Source organism: Balaenoptera acutorostrata, chromosome 15 (genome assembly GCF_949987535.1).
Source record: "Balaenoptera acutorostrata chromosome 15, mBalAcu1.1, whole genome shotgun sequence".
NCBI lineage: Eukaryota > Metazoa > Chordata > Mammalia > Artiodactyla > Balaenopteridae > Balaenoptera > Balaenoptera acutorostrata.
Genome location: NC_080078.1, coordinates 10408915 through 10428130, shown reverse-complemented (window position 1 = coordinate 10428130; position 19216 = coordinate 10408915). Strand labels below are relative to the sequence as shown.

Genomic DNA, 19216 nt, shown 5'->3' with positions numbered 1-19216 from the left:
ATACTACATCTGAAAATCATATTCACATTTAACAATGAAAATACCTTCCCCGAAGGCAATTACCATTAAAGATGCTTTGAAATTATGAAATGTGAATATTGTTATTATAATTTCACAATGACTGGTAAACATTATTCTCTTATATGCAAAATAATCAAATAAATATATCACCATCACAAGAAAAGTAAAAACATAACCTTTGCTTCTCTTTATGAGAAACACAGAAATTTATAAAACTGTGGTAAGTAAATTACTTAAATTCATAATAGTACTAAATTAAGAACACAAAAACAAAAATATAAACAGGAGGCATTTATTACGTACTTACATCCCAAGTATTATAGGAAGCACTTCACAAGCACTATCTCATCTATCTCATCAAATCTTCAGAGTAGAGCTATAGTTCATCATGCCTTTCACAAATGGCTCAGAGAGGACATGGCCAGACAGCCTGTCCCCATAGCCTGTAATCTTAACCACCACATTATAGTGCTTCCATGTAGAAAGAATATGTTGTGAGTTTTTACTTTGAAATAGTCTAATTAAAATCACAGGCAATAGGACTTCCCTACTGGCACTGTGGTTAAGAACCCACCTACCAATGCAGGGGACACGGGTTCGAGGCCTGGTCCGGGAAGATCCCACATGCCGCGGAGCAACTAAGCCCATGCGCCACAACTACTGAGCCTGCGCTCCAGAGCCCGCGAGCCACAACTACTGAAGCCCACGTGCCTAGAGCCCGCGCACTGCAATGAAGAGTAGCTCCCGCTCACCGCAACTAGAGGAAGCCCGAACGCAGCAACGAAGACCCAACGCAGCCAAAAATAAAATATAAATAAATAAATTTATTAAAAAAAAAAAAAAATCACAGGCAATAGACTCTGACTACTGAAACATGGGAAAAGTACTGAGAACCTTAAGAAAATAACTGAAAATATTATAGAAAAAGTTACTGAATTCCTCATGAAGTTTACTCTAATTCTAGATCTTCACTGAGGAGTATTATAATCCATGATAGGGAACTGTTCAAGTTACTTAAAGTAAATAATCCCAATGTGGTTTATCATTTAAAAACTTCACTTAGAGGGGCTTCCCTGGTGGTGCAGTGGTTGGGAGTCCGCCTGCCAATGCAGGGGACACGGGTTAGAGCCCTGGTCTGGGAAGATCCCACATGCCGCGGAACAGCTGGGACCGTGAGCCACAACTACTGAGCCTGCGCTCTACAGCCCGCGAGCCACAACTACTGAGCCCACGCACCACAACTGCTGAAGCCCGCGTGCCTAGAGCCCGTGTTCTGCAACAGGGGAGGCTGCCGCGGTGAGGGGCCCGCGCACCGCGGCGAGGAGTGGCCCCCCGCTTGCCGCAGCTAGGGAGAGCCCACACGCGGTGGCGAAGACCCAACGCAACCAAAAGTAAAAATGGATAAAATAGATTTATAAAAAATAAAATTAAATTAAAAATTCACTTAGAGAAATTCAGTAATGCAGGATAGCACTACAGACTTTCAAGTTAAAATTCAGTGTATTATACAATTTTACAGCTTTGCCAGTCATTTGCAAAGAATTCTCCAAATTAAAAAAACCCAACAAAACAGATATTTTTAAACAATTTTTGCTATTTCTAGGTGAGCATTTGATACCAGGTGATAATAAATCTTGTTTCTCTGATTACTATATAAAGGGTAGCCATAGGACGGAATACTAAAAGGAAAAGAGAATTTGAGATCTAACAAACTCAGGTATCTATTGAGAGTAGGGAAAATAAGGGCATCTAGATGAATACTAGATTTAACACATCAGGTTTAAGGAAGACTATTGCTTAAGAAAATACTCTTCAATTAAATCTCCAAGATTCAAGATTTTGCAACAAATATATAAATAAACTCCCAAACATGCATGCTGAAAGTTTAACGGAAATACTAATTGATAATTAAAGAAAGGAAACTTCTTCTAAAGCTTTGTTGTGATCTGGAAAGAAAATTTCTAATATTTGGACAGACACTATCCACTACCTTTCCAGGGACAGATAAGTAAGGAAGGCACAAACACTGGTAGAATGGGACTTGCTCACATTAGATGAACAGTAATTCCACTGTTAAAAAGCTTACAGACAAAACCTTACAGGAATTTTTGAGTTTAGACTTACCATACTTTCTTTCAAACAACTCTTCAACTTGTTTACGCAGGTCAGTAATTCGAGCATTCCATTTCTCTGAAAATTGAGAGGAAGTTAAAACTCAATGATAAATCCCTGTTTGGAGGCACTAATATGTTCTTAAGATGACCCAACATCTAACGACTTATTTTCTACATAATATATCCTGATTTTTAATAATCCACCTGTCTATATAATTTTACTGTTTTCCTAAGGACTTTCTCTTTTTTGCAGTTCTTATAATTGGTTCAGTGAGAGATTATAGGGTTGTTTAAAGATTATTTTCAGAACACTTCATACTGAGTACCTCTTTTTAAACTTATAAATTCTGAAAAGCAGGAGGGCAGAAAAGACCCGTCAATTAAACACTACAAAGTGAGGAGAAGAAGAGAAAGGTCTCCAAGACTGTGCAGGAAACCTTCTAAAACATGTCTCTAAGTTGTACGGAAATAAGACTTTATATACAGTTGCAACTTATAATAGCATGCTAAAGAATATATATAAACTTACTATATATATAACTTCAATTTATATTCAGTAATTATGACTAAGACAACTTAAAATATTAAAGTACTATTTAAAAAACGTATAGGGCTTCCCTGGTGGCGCAGTGGTTGAGAATCTGCCTGCTAATGCAGGGGACACGGGTTCGAGCCCTGGTCTGGGAAGATCCCACATGCCACGGAGCAGCTGGGCCCGTGAGCCACAATTGCTGAGCCTGCGCGTCTGGAGCCTGTGCCCCGCGACGGGAGGGGCCGCGATAGAGAAAGGCCCGCGCACCGCGATGAAGAGCGGTCCCCGCACCGCGATGAAGAGTGGCCCCCGCTTGCCGCAACTGGAGAAAGCACTCGCACGAACCGAAGACCCAACACAGCCAAAAATAAATAAATAAATAAATAAATAAATAAATAAATAAATAAGAAAATCCTTTAAAAAAAATAAATAAATAAATAAATAAATAAAAAACGTATAAAGCTAAATGTTCCATCTATTCAAAATAGGTATCACAAACACATCTTGCCACTAATATTTTACTTAGTCCCTTCAAAAGGATACCACTGTGGTTTGATTAGAGGCCAGCAGTTACACAAAGCAAGAAAAATTAATATAAAAATTATATCTGAAATAAAAAAGTGATCTAAATCTCAGACAAATAACTGAATTACTAAGTCATTAACACTGATTTTTAAGTCTACCCATTTTTTTTTTTGGCCACATTACGGCTTGTGGGATCTTACTTCCCTGACCAGGGACTGCAGCCGGGTCCCAGCAGTGAAAGCATCGCGTCCTAACGACTGGACTGCCAGGAAATCCCCTTAAGTCTACCAATTCTAGTTAACAACAGAAGACACAATGTCTCATGCTTTGGTATACACAAACATGTGTAAGCAGTGTCTGTAAGGTTACTTCAAACTGTCCATGGCTTTCCTCAGCTTAGATTATAAGGCAGTAATATATTTAAGGCATCCTCCCCAAAGATTGCTGTAACTCTTCAGTAACAGAAAAAGTTCGGAAGGAAAAAAAAGAAGAGAGGACCACATTTAATTGAGAACTTACCAAAGTTGAACTCCCTCACTTTCCGTTTGCCGGCATTGGCAGGTTCTGTGACTGGTGGCTGGGGAGGCTCATTGCTCTTTGGTCTCTTGGTAGGTGGAGAATAATCATCATCTTGAAAAAGAAAACTATCATCACTGGAGGAACAGTCTAAATGAGTGACAGCCACTGCCTGTAAAATCCTCAGCATTCGAAAGACGTGGGGGGATTTAAATATGATTGGGACAGCAACCGTTATTTCTGTATTGCCATTTTCAGCGTATTTTTTCCCAGTTACATTTCCAGCTTTTCTACTCTTTTCGGAGGTGCTCAAGTGAATAACACTCGTTTTCCTTTGTCTTGCTCCTTTTTTTCAGTCTGCTTAATTTGAATTAAGTCATATAAATTTCCCCTTCTCCTAACTCCTCTCAGAGAGTTGTCTAGAATTACAGTGTATTTTAAGTCTTCCAAGAAAAGGGTTTTAATGGAGACAGCTACCAACAACTATACAAATATATAAGAAAACGGGGAGAAAATATATCTTGAATGGAAAAATATTTAAGCTTATACAAAATTCAAGCATACATAAAGGAGGCTGGATAACTGTATGTTAAAAACTTTTAACAAACGAAACTAAAAGAAGTAAGATTATATTATTTGTGAAACAGGTATTGTTGATTCATCCAATACAATACCCATGTATGTAGAAAATGAGCGATCATATATTTAAGCACTGAATATAGACTACCCAAGACTTTGTAGTAAGAGTTCTTTGTGGCTATGCCTGCAACTCAACTCTGCCGTGATACTTCAATACATCTGGTGCTAGTTAAAGGACACTGGATCAAGTAAGAAAAGCTATCAACTGTCATCTTCTTCTGGTCCCTGAAAATATCAGTTGGCACACTACTGAGATTTCTGCTCAAACACCATCTATAAATTATTGAAAATACCATTTTCAGGTATCTATACTTTAAAAAAATGTGGGATGAAGAAGAAAATAATTACTGGGTTAAAGGCAACAGCAGTAACAAAAAGATACCATAAGATACACTAAGTTCCCCTTTTCAGTATAATTTTCATTCTCATTTTATAGCTAAACAAACAAGATCAGAGAATGCTATATGACTTAACCATGTCATATGCTAGATAGTGCAGCTGAGATGAAATTATGGGTATCATTCTTTCAGCTAAGCAGGTTAACTCTCAAAAAACAGTAAGAAATTCAAATTTAGCCTAATATACAATGATGCCTTGGACAGCAATGGCTAACTTTTATATACTTTGTATGTTAATCAAGGGAAAATCTGACTAAAGCCTAAAATACTTAAATCTCATTCCTATCATAGCATCAGAGAACACAGACATGGTTGCCCTTGTTCACTGACTTTGGGTTCTTCCTTTACAGACAAAGCCTGTGGAAATGAAAATCCACGGATGCGCAAGTCGCTTATATAAATTGGCATATTATTCACATATAACCTACGGACATCCTCCCTTATACTTTAAATCATCTCTAGATTACTTCTAATACCTAAGACAATGTAAGTGCTATGTAAATAGTTGTCTGGCACATGGCAAATTCAAGTTTTGCTTTTTAGAATTTTCTAAAAAACTCTTTCTGAATACCTTCCATCTGCAGTTGGTTAAAGCTTGCAGATATGGTGGGCCAACTGTAACATCAACAGATATTCTGACTACCTAAAATCATTTACTGACTGACTATTCAAACCAATAAGAGAAAAAGGTATCAATGTCACTGATACCAGATAAAGTCATATTAGGACCCATTTATGTGCTGGGAAAGGGAATACTATTTCAGGAACAAGTTATCATATAAACAACTTACGACACTACAAAAACTTTCACGCGTTGAATTCCACTGTAGAAACCCATGTTCAAATCCAGAAAAAAACAAAAAAAAATTTGTAGTAAAAAACAATTTAAAAAAGACAAACTACCAGTAAAATAAAACTTGACTATGTAACATGGGCTTATAATGATTAAACTACTACAAGGATTAAAAATGGTCAGAAGATTCTTAAATAGGTTATTAAATAGATTCACACCTAAGTAGATACATTTTGGAAAACGTATTAGGTATTTCTCTAATGTCTGGCTTTCAATTCTGAAAACAGACTGACAAAATCCCCCCTTTCCAATTTCCAAATAGATTTTTAGACGCCTGAGAGTATTTTCAGGCTAATTTGCAAATGGTAAAATGAAATATACTCATTTCACCTATGAATATTGTCAAAGCATTTTAAATGCTTAGTATTAACATTTCTTTACAAACATTAAGCAATGACATTTAAAACAAAAGTATTTTCCTTACAGGCCAATGCAGCCTAAATATTTCTATAGATTATCATTTAAAATTATTGCTAATTGAATTATATAACATGAAAACCGAAAGAGTATAAAATAAAAAAGAAAATATAGCTTTAGGATGGTAATGAAAAGTCAGTGCTCTATTATATTCATCCCAATTGTAATCCGAACGGTTTGAAATTGAGGCCAAGGGGAAAGGGCAAGAGAGCTTTTCTTTAGTGTCCAAGACCTCATTTGTTCAATCAGATTAACTTATTTTAAAACAAAAGGATTTAATAGTATAAATATATTTTATGAAAGTACCTCATCGACCATAAATAAAAAAAGACAAATCTAGGAGAGTGTTTTTTAACAAGATAACAAATGATTTAACAGACTGTAAAATATTAAAAAGTGATAATCACATTTCTCTCCAGTGACAAATAATGAAGTCAATCTATTAAATGTAAACAGATGAAATTAATTATGTGTGATGATAAAATACCACAACATATATTTTATTAAAAGACTAACCCATTTCATATATTTATTACCGGATCTTAGAGTGTTTTAATTCATATGAAACATGGAATGAGATCAAGAAGAGCTATGAACTCAACCACACCTTCTATTTTTTTTTCTACTCTTGCAGCAAAAAACTCTGATTTTGAAAAAGTATGAAAAACTGTTACTCTTGACCTCAAAATCTCTTTCACAAAGGATCCAAATTATTTCCGTGTAGCAGAAACCAGTCTGCCTCTAACAATCAGTCCAGCAGGTAGCACTGTTTTCTATCATGGTGCTTCAACATTATAAACAACCACTTTTGTGTAAAAAGACACATATCTCTGGACACGTCCAATTTAAGCCCAAACTAAAAATATTTACATCATCAAAACTAAAAGCTTATAAAATGAATTTCAAGATATTTTAACATGCAAAAGCTGCAATTCAGTGAGGAATATGTCACAGCTATGCCTCAGTCTTAAAAACAAGCCTCCCACCCCTTGAAAAAAGGCAGTAAAAGACCCTAACCCCAAATTACTATCTAGAAAAATCCTGTTTTCCTTTTTGCAACATACTTACAAATATGCCTATAGATAACACAGACCTCAGAGCTAAAATGTGTTACTAAACTCATCTAATTCTTGATGAATGCATTAATAGCATATAAAAATTTTTTCTGATACTCTTTTCAACATAATCAAATTGGTAATGTTTTATCAAATAATCTGACACGTATTCAAAGTAAAAGAAACAAATCAAAATAAACCAGGCACTCTTTCTCTTAATTAATTACCCCTACACATTTCAAATTAATAGGTGGCATTTTCCACCCATGGACCCATGTCCTAAATCCTCCAAAAGTCTAATTTTTACATAATAATTGGATGTTCACTAAGTGATTTGTTAGCAACTATAAAGTCGAAAATACAAAATATTCAAATGATAACCTACCCAATTACATAGATTCTATGAACTCTCATGTAACATTTATAAGATAAGCATAACTACACAGTGACAAATAGCAAAGACTATTATTGCTCTATCTTCAGAAATGCCCAGAATTCAGTCACTCCTTATCCCTACTGTCACCATCCAGTTCTAAAGCACCTCCCTCTCTGCCCTGGATAACTACAATAGCTTTGCTTCCACTATGGTCTGCTCTCAGTCTTTACAGCAGCCCTGTTTCTTCAACAAGGAGGACAGAACTTATCACTTCTCTGTTCAAAACTCTTCAATGGACTTGCCTACCTTGTTCACTCCTTAGCACCTAGTACAACCCCCAGCACACACAAGGTGCCTGGTATTTGTGGACTGATTAAATGAACATTTGAACAGTGCAGTCCTTCATTTTGTGCGGCAGCCAAGTATTTATCAATGTCCTAAGCATAAATTTCATGAAAAAGGACACCATCAGAGGATGAAATCCAACTATTCAAACTCTGAAACAGTGTTACCCAAAGTGGCCCTGGCGTAGGGCTGTGGTGGTGCGCGGGGACCCGGTGCGGTGACAGTGGTTGCTGCAGGGCTGATGAGAAACTACTAAAGTTCCTGTGGACGCAAAGTAGAATTTCATAAGAACATAGTGGATGGAGAAGAGAAAACCTACAGTGGCTATAAGGGCCCTGATGCCATGCATGTAAAATTGATATCTTCGGATGGTCACGAATTTACTGTAAAAAGAGAACATGCGCTAACATCAGGAACAATAAAAGCCATATTGAGTGGCCCAGGTCAGTTTGCTGAGAATGAAACCAATTAAGTCAATTTTAGAGAGATCCCTTCACATGTGCTATCAAAAGTATGCATGTATCTTACCTACAAGGTTTGCTACACTAACAGCTCCATGGAGATTCCTGAATTCCAACTGCACCTGAAATTGCACTGGAACTGCTGATGGCTGCAAACTTTCTAGATTGTTAAATAAATTATTTTTTAAAAAAACAAAAAAGTATAGTCCATATATAGGTGGTATTGTGAACTCCGTTCTGGTGTGTAAATATTTATGTATAGTTTTCAATTTATTTAAGAAAGAAAATTTAAAATTTCAAAGAGTCTTACTTAAGACACAAAATTAACCTTTTTAATCTACTTAAAATCAATTTGAAGGGACTTCCGTGGTGGTCCAGTGGTAAAGAATCCGCCTTCCAATGCAGGGGACTCGGGCTCAATCCTTGGTCGGAGAACTAAGATCCCACATGCCACAGGGCAACTAAGCCCGCGCACCACAACTACAGAGCCCGTGCGCCTCAACTAGAGAGGCAGCGTGCCACAAACTACAGAACCCACGCGCCCTGGAGCCCACGTGCCACAACTAGAGAGAGAACACCCACTAGCCACAACTAGAGATAAGCCCGCGCACACCACAACTAAGACCCGACACAGCCAAATAAATAAATATAAATAAATAAAATTTAAAAAATCAATTTGAAGACAAATTAAGAAACAATCAGGGTGTTAGGCCACAGCAGAATAAACGTGTGAATGACTCAAGTTCGAGGGAAAACGTGTTGAAAGTGAACTGCACTGTAAGGAGACCTCTTCTCAAGCAAAACGCTTCCCATTATTAGCACACCGATGACAGCCAGACCTCAAACAACTCTTAGGTAAGATTGTCTCTGTACTTATCAAAGACATGCATGTGTCAAAGACCTGACAACAGTCTGATTTTACCCAGAAATGTAGTCATGATGTTTATGAAATTAAGGTACGCACAGCCATATTACTCCAAGGGGGTATTTCCCAAACCTAAGTCACAAAAGTTATACATGCGCACCAATGTCTTCAAGAACAAACTGATCATCACAAATGGAAGAGCACATCTCAGCTCAATAGACTATTTCCTGCAGTTTAACGTGTCTGCATCAATCTCAATTAAACCCTTCATAACTTCACATAATTGCAAATAAAGATATCAAGGTTAAAGTACTGTGGCAAATCTTACAAACTTACTTGATGACAGTTTCTTTTTTCTTTTCTATAAACTTTTTGGGAAATGCAGAAAGATACAATATGAGAAAACAGAAGTCACCCCCAGGCAAGCAGGATTATCTTATTTCCTTCCAAGCACAAGTATTTTCCTAAACAAAACTAACATAGTTCTATAGATACACTTTTCCTTTTAAAGGTGACTTGTTCTTGCAAGGCAGGGTTTTTTTTTTTTTCACTAAGCATATTACACTAGGGGTCTTTTCTCAGATCACATATTTAAAAAAAAAAGTTACCATTTCAATGCCAATATTATTTTTTCTAATATGAGAATGTATCAAAATTTAATTTTCTAACTATGGATATTTTCCTAGTTTCTAGCATTTTATAATCATCTTTCCAGGAAAAAATACAATATACTTATAAAAAGATGTGCATGTGAGTTCTCATTTGACCTTCCTTGTTAGTATTACAGATTACATTTTACCTTCCTTAATTATGGATAACAATTAATTAGCAATTTAATTAGAGTTGGTATATAATAGTTTGTTCATAAACATATATCCCACAGAAAATGCTACCCTGTAAAGTAATTACGTTACACAGACCTGGTATTTCACTGGTCTTCTGAACATAAGGCAGCAGCCTCAATAGCAAAATTCTACTTGTTGACAAATTTGGATGATGTATCAAACTTCTGGTACTATGTCTTAGTTTAAAAGAAATGGGATTTATCACTCCCTCCAAAGAGTTAAAACTGAAAAGATTGACACACATTTCAAGTTTATAAGTCATTTATTTCATAATTATCTTGGCATCCCTTTAAAGGTCTTATACTATTAAAAACAAGTGTTTAGGGGCTTCCCTGGTGGCGCAGTGGTTGAGAATCTGCCTGCTAATGCAGGGGACACGGGTTCGAGCCCTGGTCTGGGAAGATCCCACATGCCACGGAGCAGCTGGGCCCGTGAGCCACAATTGCTGAGCCTGCGCGTCTGGAGCCTGTGCCCCGCGACGGGAGGGGCCGCGATAGAGAAAGGCCCGCGCACCGCGATGAAGAGCGGTCCCCGCACCGCGATGAAGAGTGGCCCCCGCTTGCCGCAACTGGAGAAAGCCCTCGCACGAACCGAAGACCCAATACAGACAAAAATAATAAATAAATAAATAAATAAATAAAAAAGAAAATCCTTTAAATAAAAAAAAAAAAAAAAAAAAGTGTTTATTTTCTAAACAATTCTAACAAATTGTTTATCTGTTCTTTATCAGATAAAGATAAACAAATTGTTTATCTTTATCTGTTTATCTTTATCTTTATCTGTTTTAAGATTTGTTTTCAGATAAATCAATGTGGTTATTAGTCCTATTTAAAAGCTTTATGCTAATAATTTTAATCATCAATTTTTCTTATCTCTATAGGAAGGAAAAGGTTCTTAGTGTTCATAATATAAATATAATATTTATAAATTTTCTTCTCATAGTTGAGTTTCAAATTAAAAAGCAATTAAATTCAATTATTGTGGACTTCACTAGCAGTCCATTAAGACTCTGCGCAACAGGCTGGGGTTTGATCCCTGGCTGGGGAACTAAGATCCCACATGCCGCCCGGTGTGGACAAATTAGTTAATTACTTACTTACTTGACTAGAAACAATTCAAAACTGCTTTTAGGTTAGTAAAATTATGTTAATGATAAAATATGTATATTAAATTAATTGAGATGTTAATACACAAAGTATGAGAAAATTTCTGATATTAGGTAAAAGCTACCAATCAACTTATAATTTAGAAGCAATGAAGACAAACACTTTGAATAGCTTGAAGTAGCCAAACACCGTAAATAACCAAGTGGACACCAGCAGGAGACAGGTTATTTAAAAAAAAAAAAAAAAAAGGAAAGACAAAGATAGCAAACCAAGAAAGGTTATGTAGCAGTTAAAAAAAGTAATAATGATGAAGTACCAAGATGTAAAGTTATGGGAAGAAAAAACTACGGGAAATGTGATATGTGTGTATTTTATTTGTTCATACACAATACAGTGCCATCTACCACTGAGTAGAGGGTCACTGGAGCAGGGCGGGGGTTAACAGAGCTGTATTTTTACCTTAGAAAAAACTACTTTGAGGAGAAAAAACTTATAGAGGAATAGTGTGAGATAACTTCAAAGGAAAAAAAATCTATACACATTTAATAATTATTAAACATAAAGCGTGATACTGTTAATAATTAGCTGAATCTTTCAATAATTCAGGACAAACTGGCTCATCTGCATTCATGCATTTTCTTTGAAGAAAAAACTACATTTGAAGCAACTTTAACTATATAGAGAGATTACTTTAGAATATTTTTGTAGCTGCTGCTTCAAAAGTTTTGAAGGACAGATTATATGCTAGCCTCTAACTGCATTTTATGGGGGAAAACTATCAACACCTTCTCCTCCACTTCACTAAGGTAGACACAGGGGTTCCAGTACTAATTAAGTCTCTTATATCACACCCAATAACAGGTTATAAATCTGTTTTCGTGTGCATCCAGTCTGGTCATAGTTTTCGCTTTTTAAAAATTCTCTATTCCCAATGATAGAAAGTATATAGCTTGGCCCACTGCTCATTTTCACGGCTTACTTTTGTTGTCTAAAACTCCCAAAGCACTGGGTGTGCTGGTGGGATATGGGCTGCTTTGGTCACACATACACATATATGCTTCAGGGTTTTTTTTCACAAGTTTCCTTTAAAAATGAATGAAATGCATACTTAGCAATGTGAATGTGACAAATATTTTTATGACCAGAAGTAAACTTTTGGAATCAATGCTTTTAGATAACTAACCTTCAATAGTCACCTCAACTTCGGGGTCCTCACTTGTTTCTGAAGGGACATGTTGAGTAGAATCTTGAAAAAAATAAAATTCTAAAATGACATTCATTATAAAGCACTTTCTATTATGTTCCAACATTTTACTGATTTGATATTCCAAAAGCAGCCTACTATAAAATTTTACTGGCATTTTAATTCATCTCGTATTTGTTAAATTAAAATATCTGACCCTTTTCATTGTAAGTAGGGATAAAAGAAAATAAAAAGTAGAGAAACTCTGGAAAACTATTAGACAATACCAAATTACCTGCATTAATGGACTCAAAAAACTTTTATTTTTAGAGGAATAAAATTATAATGAAGTACAATTATTTTCCTGCTGTAACTAGAAGACACTAGGATAAAAACAAAGGCTTTATTATTCTTTTTAAACTATTTCTCCTCTTCTTGCAGAAATCCTAGGAGTGGCTTATATTGTTAAATAAAACCACAATCAAAATTTTTGCAATGGGGACCTTCATATCAAAACAGTGACTATGACAAATGCATACAGGACTGTATCACCTAACTTTATATGCAACATACTTTACAAAATTAAATATTTGTGTTACTACACAAAACAAATGTACATCAGAATGTTAGTGCTGGAAGCTCAGCTAGAGAGTATCTTCATCAACTCTCTTTTCATTTTGCAAAGGCTGAGAGATTAATTGATTTGCCAAAGATTATGTTTACTTGTTAGTAAAGGAATAAAGAACAGAACCGAACTTCAATTCGACTCTATTAACACTGCAATATGACAATAAAAATTTCCTCAAAAATAAAGTAGTTCAAAGCCTAATATCTAATTCACATTGCCCAATGAACCCCAGTACAATTTGTCTTGTATACAGGTATCTCCTTGCTATAAATACTGCCTATCCAAAACAGAGGATTTTGTCACAGAGGAAATATCTAATTACCTACACACAGTAAAAGAAAACAAAAAAATTTCATCCACACCATCGTCTATTAAAAAAACAAGAAATTTAAAATGAGCATTTCAATACTTCTGCAAGAAATGTATTCCAATTAGAATACTCTAATTCTAAAACTGAATTTGGAAAGATCAGTCAACTTTCCAGGAACCTTCAGAACTCCCTCCACTCGAAGAAAGTAAAAGATCAAATTACTGATTTTTAAAAAATAAAACAAAAAAGCAAATATAAGGAATAAAAAGGTACAGAATAGAGTTCCTTTTTATTCTTAAAAAAATAAGGCTTGACATGACCAGTTTATGTGAGAAATAATAATTCTAAAACAATGTCCAGTTACCTTAACCAGTTATTTTCCTTGGGAGAAATCTACAAAAATTCTTTTGGAACTATCTAAATGGTTTAGCAACAGGAAGCCATTCTGCATGGTAACCGTTTAACTCAAGATTCCAATAACTAAAACAGCTGTACCATAGTTGAATATCCATTCAATCCTACAATCAGAGGAGGATGGTTGGCTAAGAGACAAAGCAGTCCACGGGGTGGCTGTGGATATAAAAATGAACCGAGAGGAGATCTTTCTTTCATTAATCGTATGGAGAATACATTACCCTACTTTTAAAAATGGTACTAATAGTATGTTTTAAAATGAAATATGAACAGAGCCAGTAATAATTTTAATTCTAACTATCAAAACCATTCTTTCAAAATATGGCAAAAAATGACCAAGAAAAAATGGGCAGCATTTTGCCTCATGAAGAGTTTTACTTACCACTTAAGTTTTCCTCCCCATATGCTTTATTATTCAGTACAATAAAAGAGGTATATTAAATATCATCTTAGGACTAAAAAAACAACCTGTTGGCTAAGAAGGCATACCATAACAATCATCATTTCATTTCCAAATAAGGTGTTTTAAGGATAATATTCTCTATAGAACAGAACAACATAATACAAGTACAGCAAAGTAAAAATCCCTGTATCTAACCTTCTGCTGGTACTTCCATTTCTGTTCCTTCAGTGCCCTCTGAAGAATGATGGCTTCCTAAAAAGAAAATATACCACATATAATAAACCAATAAACACTGATATTGGAAGAAGAGATACTAGGTAACAATGCAAATAATAACATGAATACGAACTGATTCCTTAACTCCTTAGCAGTTAATTCAAACAATGTTATCTAATTCAGAAAAACATGTAACACTTCTGTATGAAAGCTCAAAAAATTATTTTAAAACATAAACATATAGATTAAACCGAAGTAGGTTTGGGGATTTACTATTAGTTACTGGAACTACACAATATAATTACTGATAGATGTTAGAATTTGAGAAGTAGAATAGTATGTTTCAAAGTGCCATGCTCATCTGTCAATGACACACACACAAAAACACACACCAGAGTAAATTTCTTCTTTGCTCATAGACTCTATCAAGGCTAGATAAACAAGTTCAGGTTGGGCTGTGAAATGTTTCCTGCTTTCCATTTTTACTATGGTGGAAGCTATGGAAACTCAATCCCCATTATTTAACCAAAGTTGCACTTAAAGGAAACTCGTAAGTTAAAACTTAAGATACTACCTTTAGTCTCAAAAGCATTTTAATTCAGGTAATATAATCTGCCTGCTTCTAAACACTGGAACATAAAGCAATGTATCAGGTTAGGCAGTCAAAAGGGAAACAGGCTCACCCTATCAGAGAAGCAGCTTGACTCACAAATAGGAAAGAAGTAATCTAAACCCCAAGAGAGCCAATGAGGACAAGTGCCCAAACTGCCCCAGAATATTTATCCTCTGTCCTTAAATGTCTGAGCTACTAACATAGAAAAGATTGAAAATCACTGCCTTCGTGTATAAATAAAAATATATTATTACCTATAAGGAAGAATAAAGCACAAAGGGGGAGGGGAAGCAAAATCAGGTCTATTTTGTCATCCATTGGTAACTAATTAAAGAAACTATACTAAAGGTACAATTCCCAGACACAGGTTTCAAATACACTTTATCTTGATTTTTAAAGAACACTGACTACAAACACTGTCATTCAGTGCCTAGCATCTTTGAATTTAAAGTGCCATGCAAAGACCAAATGTTTTTGGTTTTCAATGTCTAACTTTATGGTGCTGTAATTATCTGGGGATTCTTTTCCACTTATTTCATATTCTGAAAACTCACCTGAGCTCAAAACACTAGATAAATCTATAAATCTGTAGCCATGAATTATTTCTTTATTGAACTTCTTAAATACGCTTTCTCAACACACAGCCCCCACCCCCCAATTAAACGTTAACATTTGAATTTATGGAGCATTGGGTTCTTTGACTATAATGCCAAAGAAAACAAAAATGTGAGGTCAAAACAATGAGAGATAACGGAGAAGAGGCCAGTACTTAAAAAGGCAAGATTGGGTAAGAATAAGAAAAATTAAGGTGATTGTCCCACCCGGTCAGAATATTACAAGAGTACATGTAAACAATGACTCTACGTGTACTTTTTGTTCTTTAAAAATCTGAAATAAGCAATTACATTTATATTAAAAGTAAAGCTAAATAAAATAAATCTTATGAGCTAAAAGCCAGAATAGACAGAAGTAAAGTAAAAGCCAGCACAAATAGCCTATGATCATCAAGTTAGGGAACACTACACAGAAATTCCCAAAGAGGTATTCAATCAATAAACCTAGGGATTTACAAATGATATCTTACAACCTTTCTAAAAACTAAGTATCAACATGACCTTATTGATATTTACATTACTAACTATGCAATATAAGCCTTATTTCTGACTATTCTGATATAAGGTATAAATGTGTACTTTACCTTAAATATGAAAGTGTGTCATGTACCCATTTCGAGATTCATTACTAGATTCACAAAAGGGAAAATTGGTTTTGAAAAATTGTTGCTTGTGAAGTTCATTTATATGTTTAAAAAAAAAAAGGCCAATACATTTCTTTTTCCTTTTCCATTTAGAAAAGTAATAATACAGATATAAATACTAAAACACAGTCTGTCCAATATAAAGAAACATTAAATAAGAACAGTATGTGGGAAAATGGAAGTGAAAAAGTTATACCTTGCAAAGACTTCGAAAGGGGGAGTTTGTCATCAACATCATCAGTTTCAGAAGGGCCTGCTTTGGGATACAAAGATAATACTTCAAAAGTAATCCCAAAAATGTATTTTGGGTCACTTCAGCAAACAAATTTGGGCGAGAGATATGGAATAATACAGCCTTTTCATGAACAAAAAAGGCAAAAAAAAAAAAAAAAAAAAGAAAAGAAAAGAAAAAAAAAAAGACTGACAAAATGAATGGTGTCAATTTATGGTCTTAGTGAATGGAAAAGGTGTATTCAGATAAACTCATATACAGACAGTCAAAAGAAATTTTGAAAACAACTAACTCGACATGAATTGAATGGGAACAATATGTCTAAAATGGTGGATATGGGTAATGTTCATGACAGCAAACTGCAACTTTTACTTCATACAGATTATAAGTGCAGATATATCTTACAAGGTGCATTTGTTTCTTCCTTGCCAAATATTTGGATTAATGTTTTGTCATACTAAAGAAAAATGCAGAATCAAATTGTTACACCTTCCTTACAATCTCTAAAATAATGCAATTAACCTATCAATAAGCTTGAATCTCCACTGAAATAGAAACATGACAAACAATTAATTCAGAATGCTCCCTTCCTGAAGATCCATAAACACTTTTTAATAACTTAACATGGTTTTTCCCAATTATTAACATACAATGTATTTTGTGTTAATTAAACCTTCACAGAATGCTATAGATTTTGACAACACACCTGCATGTATTATGCTTTTAGTGAAAGTAACAGATTTAAAAGAGAACAAAACATTGTGTTTTCAATGACTACTTAACATAAACATGTCCTTGCATTAATATGAATACAAACCACTTCACTACCTCTGAATATTTTTTGGAAAATATCCTAAGACTTTTGAAAGACTTTGCAAATGCATGAGGGATTTCACGAAGAGGCACAAAACTACACATTATAAATAAAGGACACAGCATAGAAGAAAATAATTTCATAGAAAATAGAAAAATTATTTGTATTTGGAATCTCAACTAAGAGCAAGATGATAAATGAAAGACACCTGAATTCAAATGCCAGATTCACTGCTTCCTAGTCATGTGATCCTGGGTAAAAATATACAGAAGAAATAAATTAAATGATAGCTAAATGTACTAACTGACTTCTAAATACTGCTTTAGCTGCTTTTCCGCAAGTCTAGCTATGTATCATTATCGATATTGTTCTGTTCTAAATTATTTTAATTAGGTCCTCTTTAAGTCAATAAAAGTGTATTTCTTAGGATTCCCACTGTATAGCATTTCTATTTTAAATAACATGCTTATTATTGACTTCTAATTTAACTAATTACATTATATTCGGGGAATTCTTTAAGGCTACCTGTGAACAAATATAAAAGTCAACTTTTGTAAAAGATCCAAGTCTCGTAAATAAACATTTATTTGCTGGGTAAAGCGTTCTGGATATACAACAACTAGCTTATGTTTGTAAATTTCAGAGTTCAAATACTCTATTTACCATTTATAAGCATTCATCATTTGTTAAAATCTCCCACATGACTGCATTTACAAATTTATCAATTGTATCAAATTATATCAATTCTTTATTTAGACTTTTGAGGCTACATTGTTAGGTATATACAAATTAATGATTATCCTATTAACTTAATGACTTATTAGTATATAAATTATATAGTCTTACTCTTCATATTTGTTATTTTTTTCTTTTTTGGCTTCAAATTAATATTACTAAACTTGGTTTCTTTTGGTTAATATTTGCCCAGCATACCTTCACATATCACTATACTACCAAATTATGTTGTTTACTTTTAAACATACATGTTATAATAGCAAATGACTTGGACTCTGTCATAAGATCAGCAGCACACTTCACTAGCACAACTCCAGGAGTGTCTAACAGTCACTGCAGACAAATCACTTTCCCAACGCTCACATCTGAGAACATCTTAGAGGAAAACTGACAGGTACACAGAGATGTGTCCAAGCCTATCTTGGAATACCGAAAGTTTTGGAAGAAAACATAAATGATTTTAAGTGCGAGAATGAACACATGAACTACAGTATAATCACACAGGTAACTGTCGCAATGATAGTATTAAATCTGTACGTGACAAAAATGGTCAGTCTCAAAAACTTGTACTGAATGACACACAAGAACATATACAAAACACATATACAGTATGATACTATTTAAGTCAAGCTTAAAAACTGAGAAAATGTAATACATAAAATGTAGGTGCCTGGATACACATACAAAGACGTTTCTGTGGGAATGTATATGCATTTAAAATATAAAATCGTTATCAGGAAGGACAACCCTCAATTTCAATAAAATGGTTAACTCAGGAAGAACACAGAAAAAAATGGGAATTGGAAGGGTGTCAATAACATAGTTAACATGTTATATCATGTAAAATTCAGTAAACCTGGGCAGATGTATATTATGTTTGTGGGTTTTAAACATTTTAAAAAAGCATTTTAGAAATACAGCCAGCCATCTGTATCCCTGCATTCAGCATCTGCAGAGTCAACCAACCATGGATCAAAAAATTGGGAACAAAAAAATCCCAGAAAGTTCCAAAATGCAAAATTTGAATTTGCAGCATGCTGGCAACTATTTAGATAGCATTTACATTGTATTAGATATTTAAGTTATCTAGACATGATTTAAATAAAGTATAGGGGTGGGTGTTTGTAGGTTATATTCAAATACTACACCGTTTTATATAAAGGACTTGATCATCTGTGGGTTTTGATACTGGGGGGGTGGCCCTGGAACCAGTCCCCCTGTGGATACCAAAGGATGACTGTACAATACAGCAATGCAAATAAACGACCTATAAGTACACCCAACAAAATGTCTCACAAATTACATGTTTACAGAAGAAGCCCGATACATGCTGACAGATTCT

The 19216-nt window shown here is 34.6% G+C and overlaps 1 protein-coding gene and 1 pseudogene across 1 annotated transcript in view; one reads left to right on the top strand and one right to left on the bottom strand.

Moving 5' to 3' along the window:
- The window catches only part of GTF2I (general transcription factor IIi), a 145803-nt gene that overhangs the window by 30406 nt on the left and 96181 nt on the right, over positions 1 to 19216 (bottom strand). Inside the window, exons 11-15 of the mRNA XM_057528417.1 lie at positions 16290 to 16346; positions 14202 to 14258; positions 12252 to 12314; positions 3712 to 3822; positions 2146 to 2211 (exon numbers count right to left, since the gene is read on the bottom strand). Coding sequence (XP_057384400.1) covers positions 2146 to 2211; positions 3712 to 3822; positions 12252 to 12314; positions 14202 to 14258; positions 16290 to 16346 — 354 coding nt within the window. The remainder of the gene's footprint in view (positions 1 to 2145; positions 2212 to 3711; positions 3823 to 12251; positions 12315 to 14201; positions 14259 to 16289; positions 16347 to 19216) is intronic.
- LOC102997627 (elongin-C-like) lies at positions 8090 to 8424 on the top strand (annotated as a pseudogene).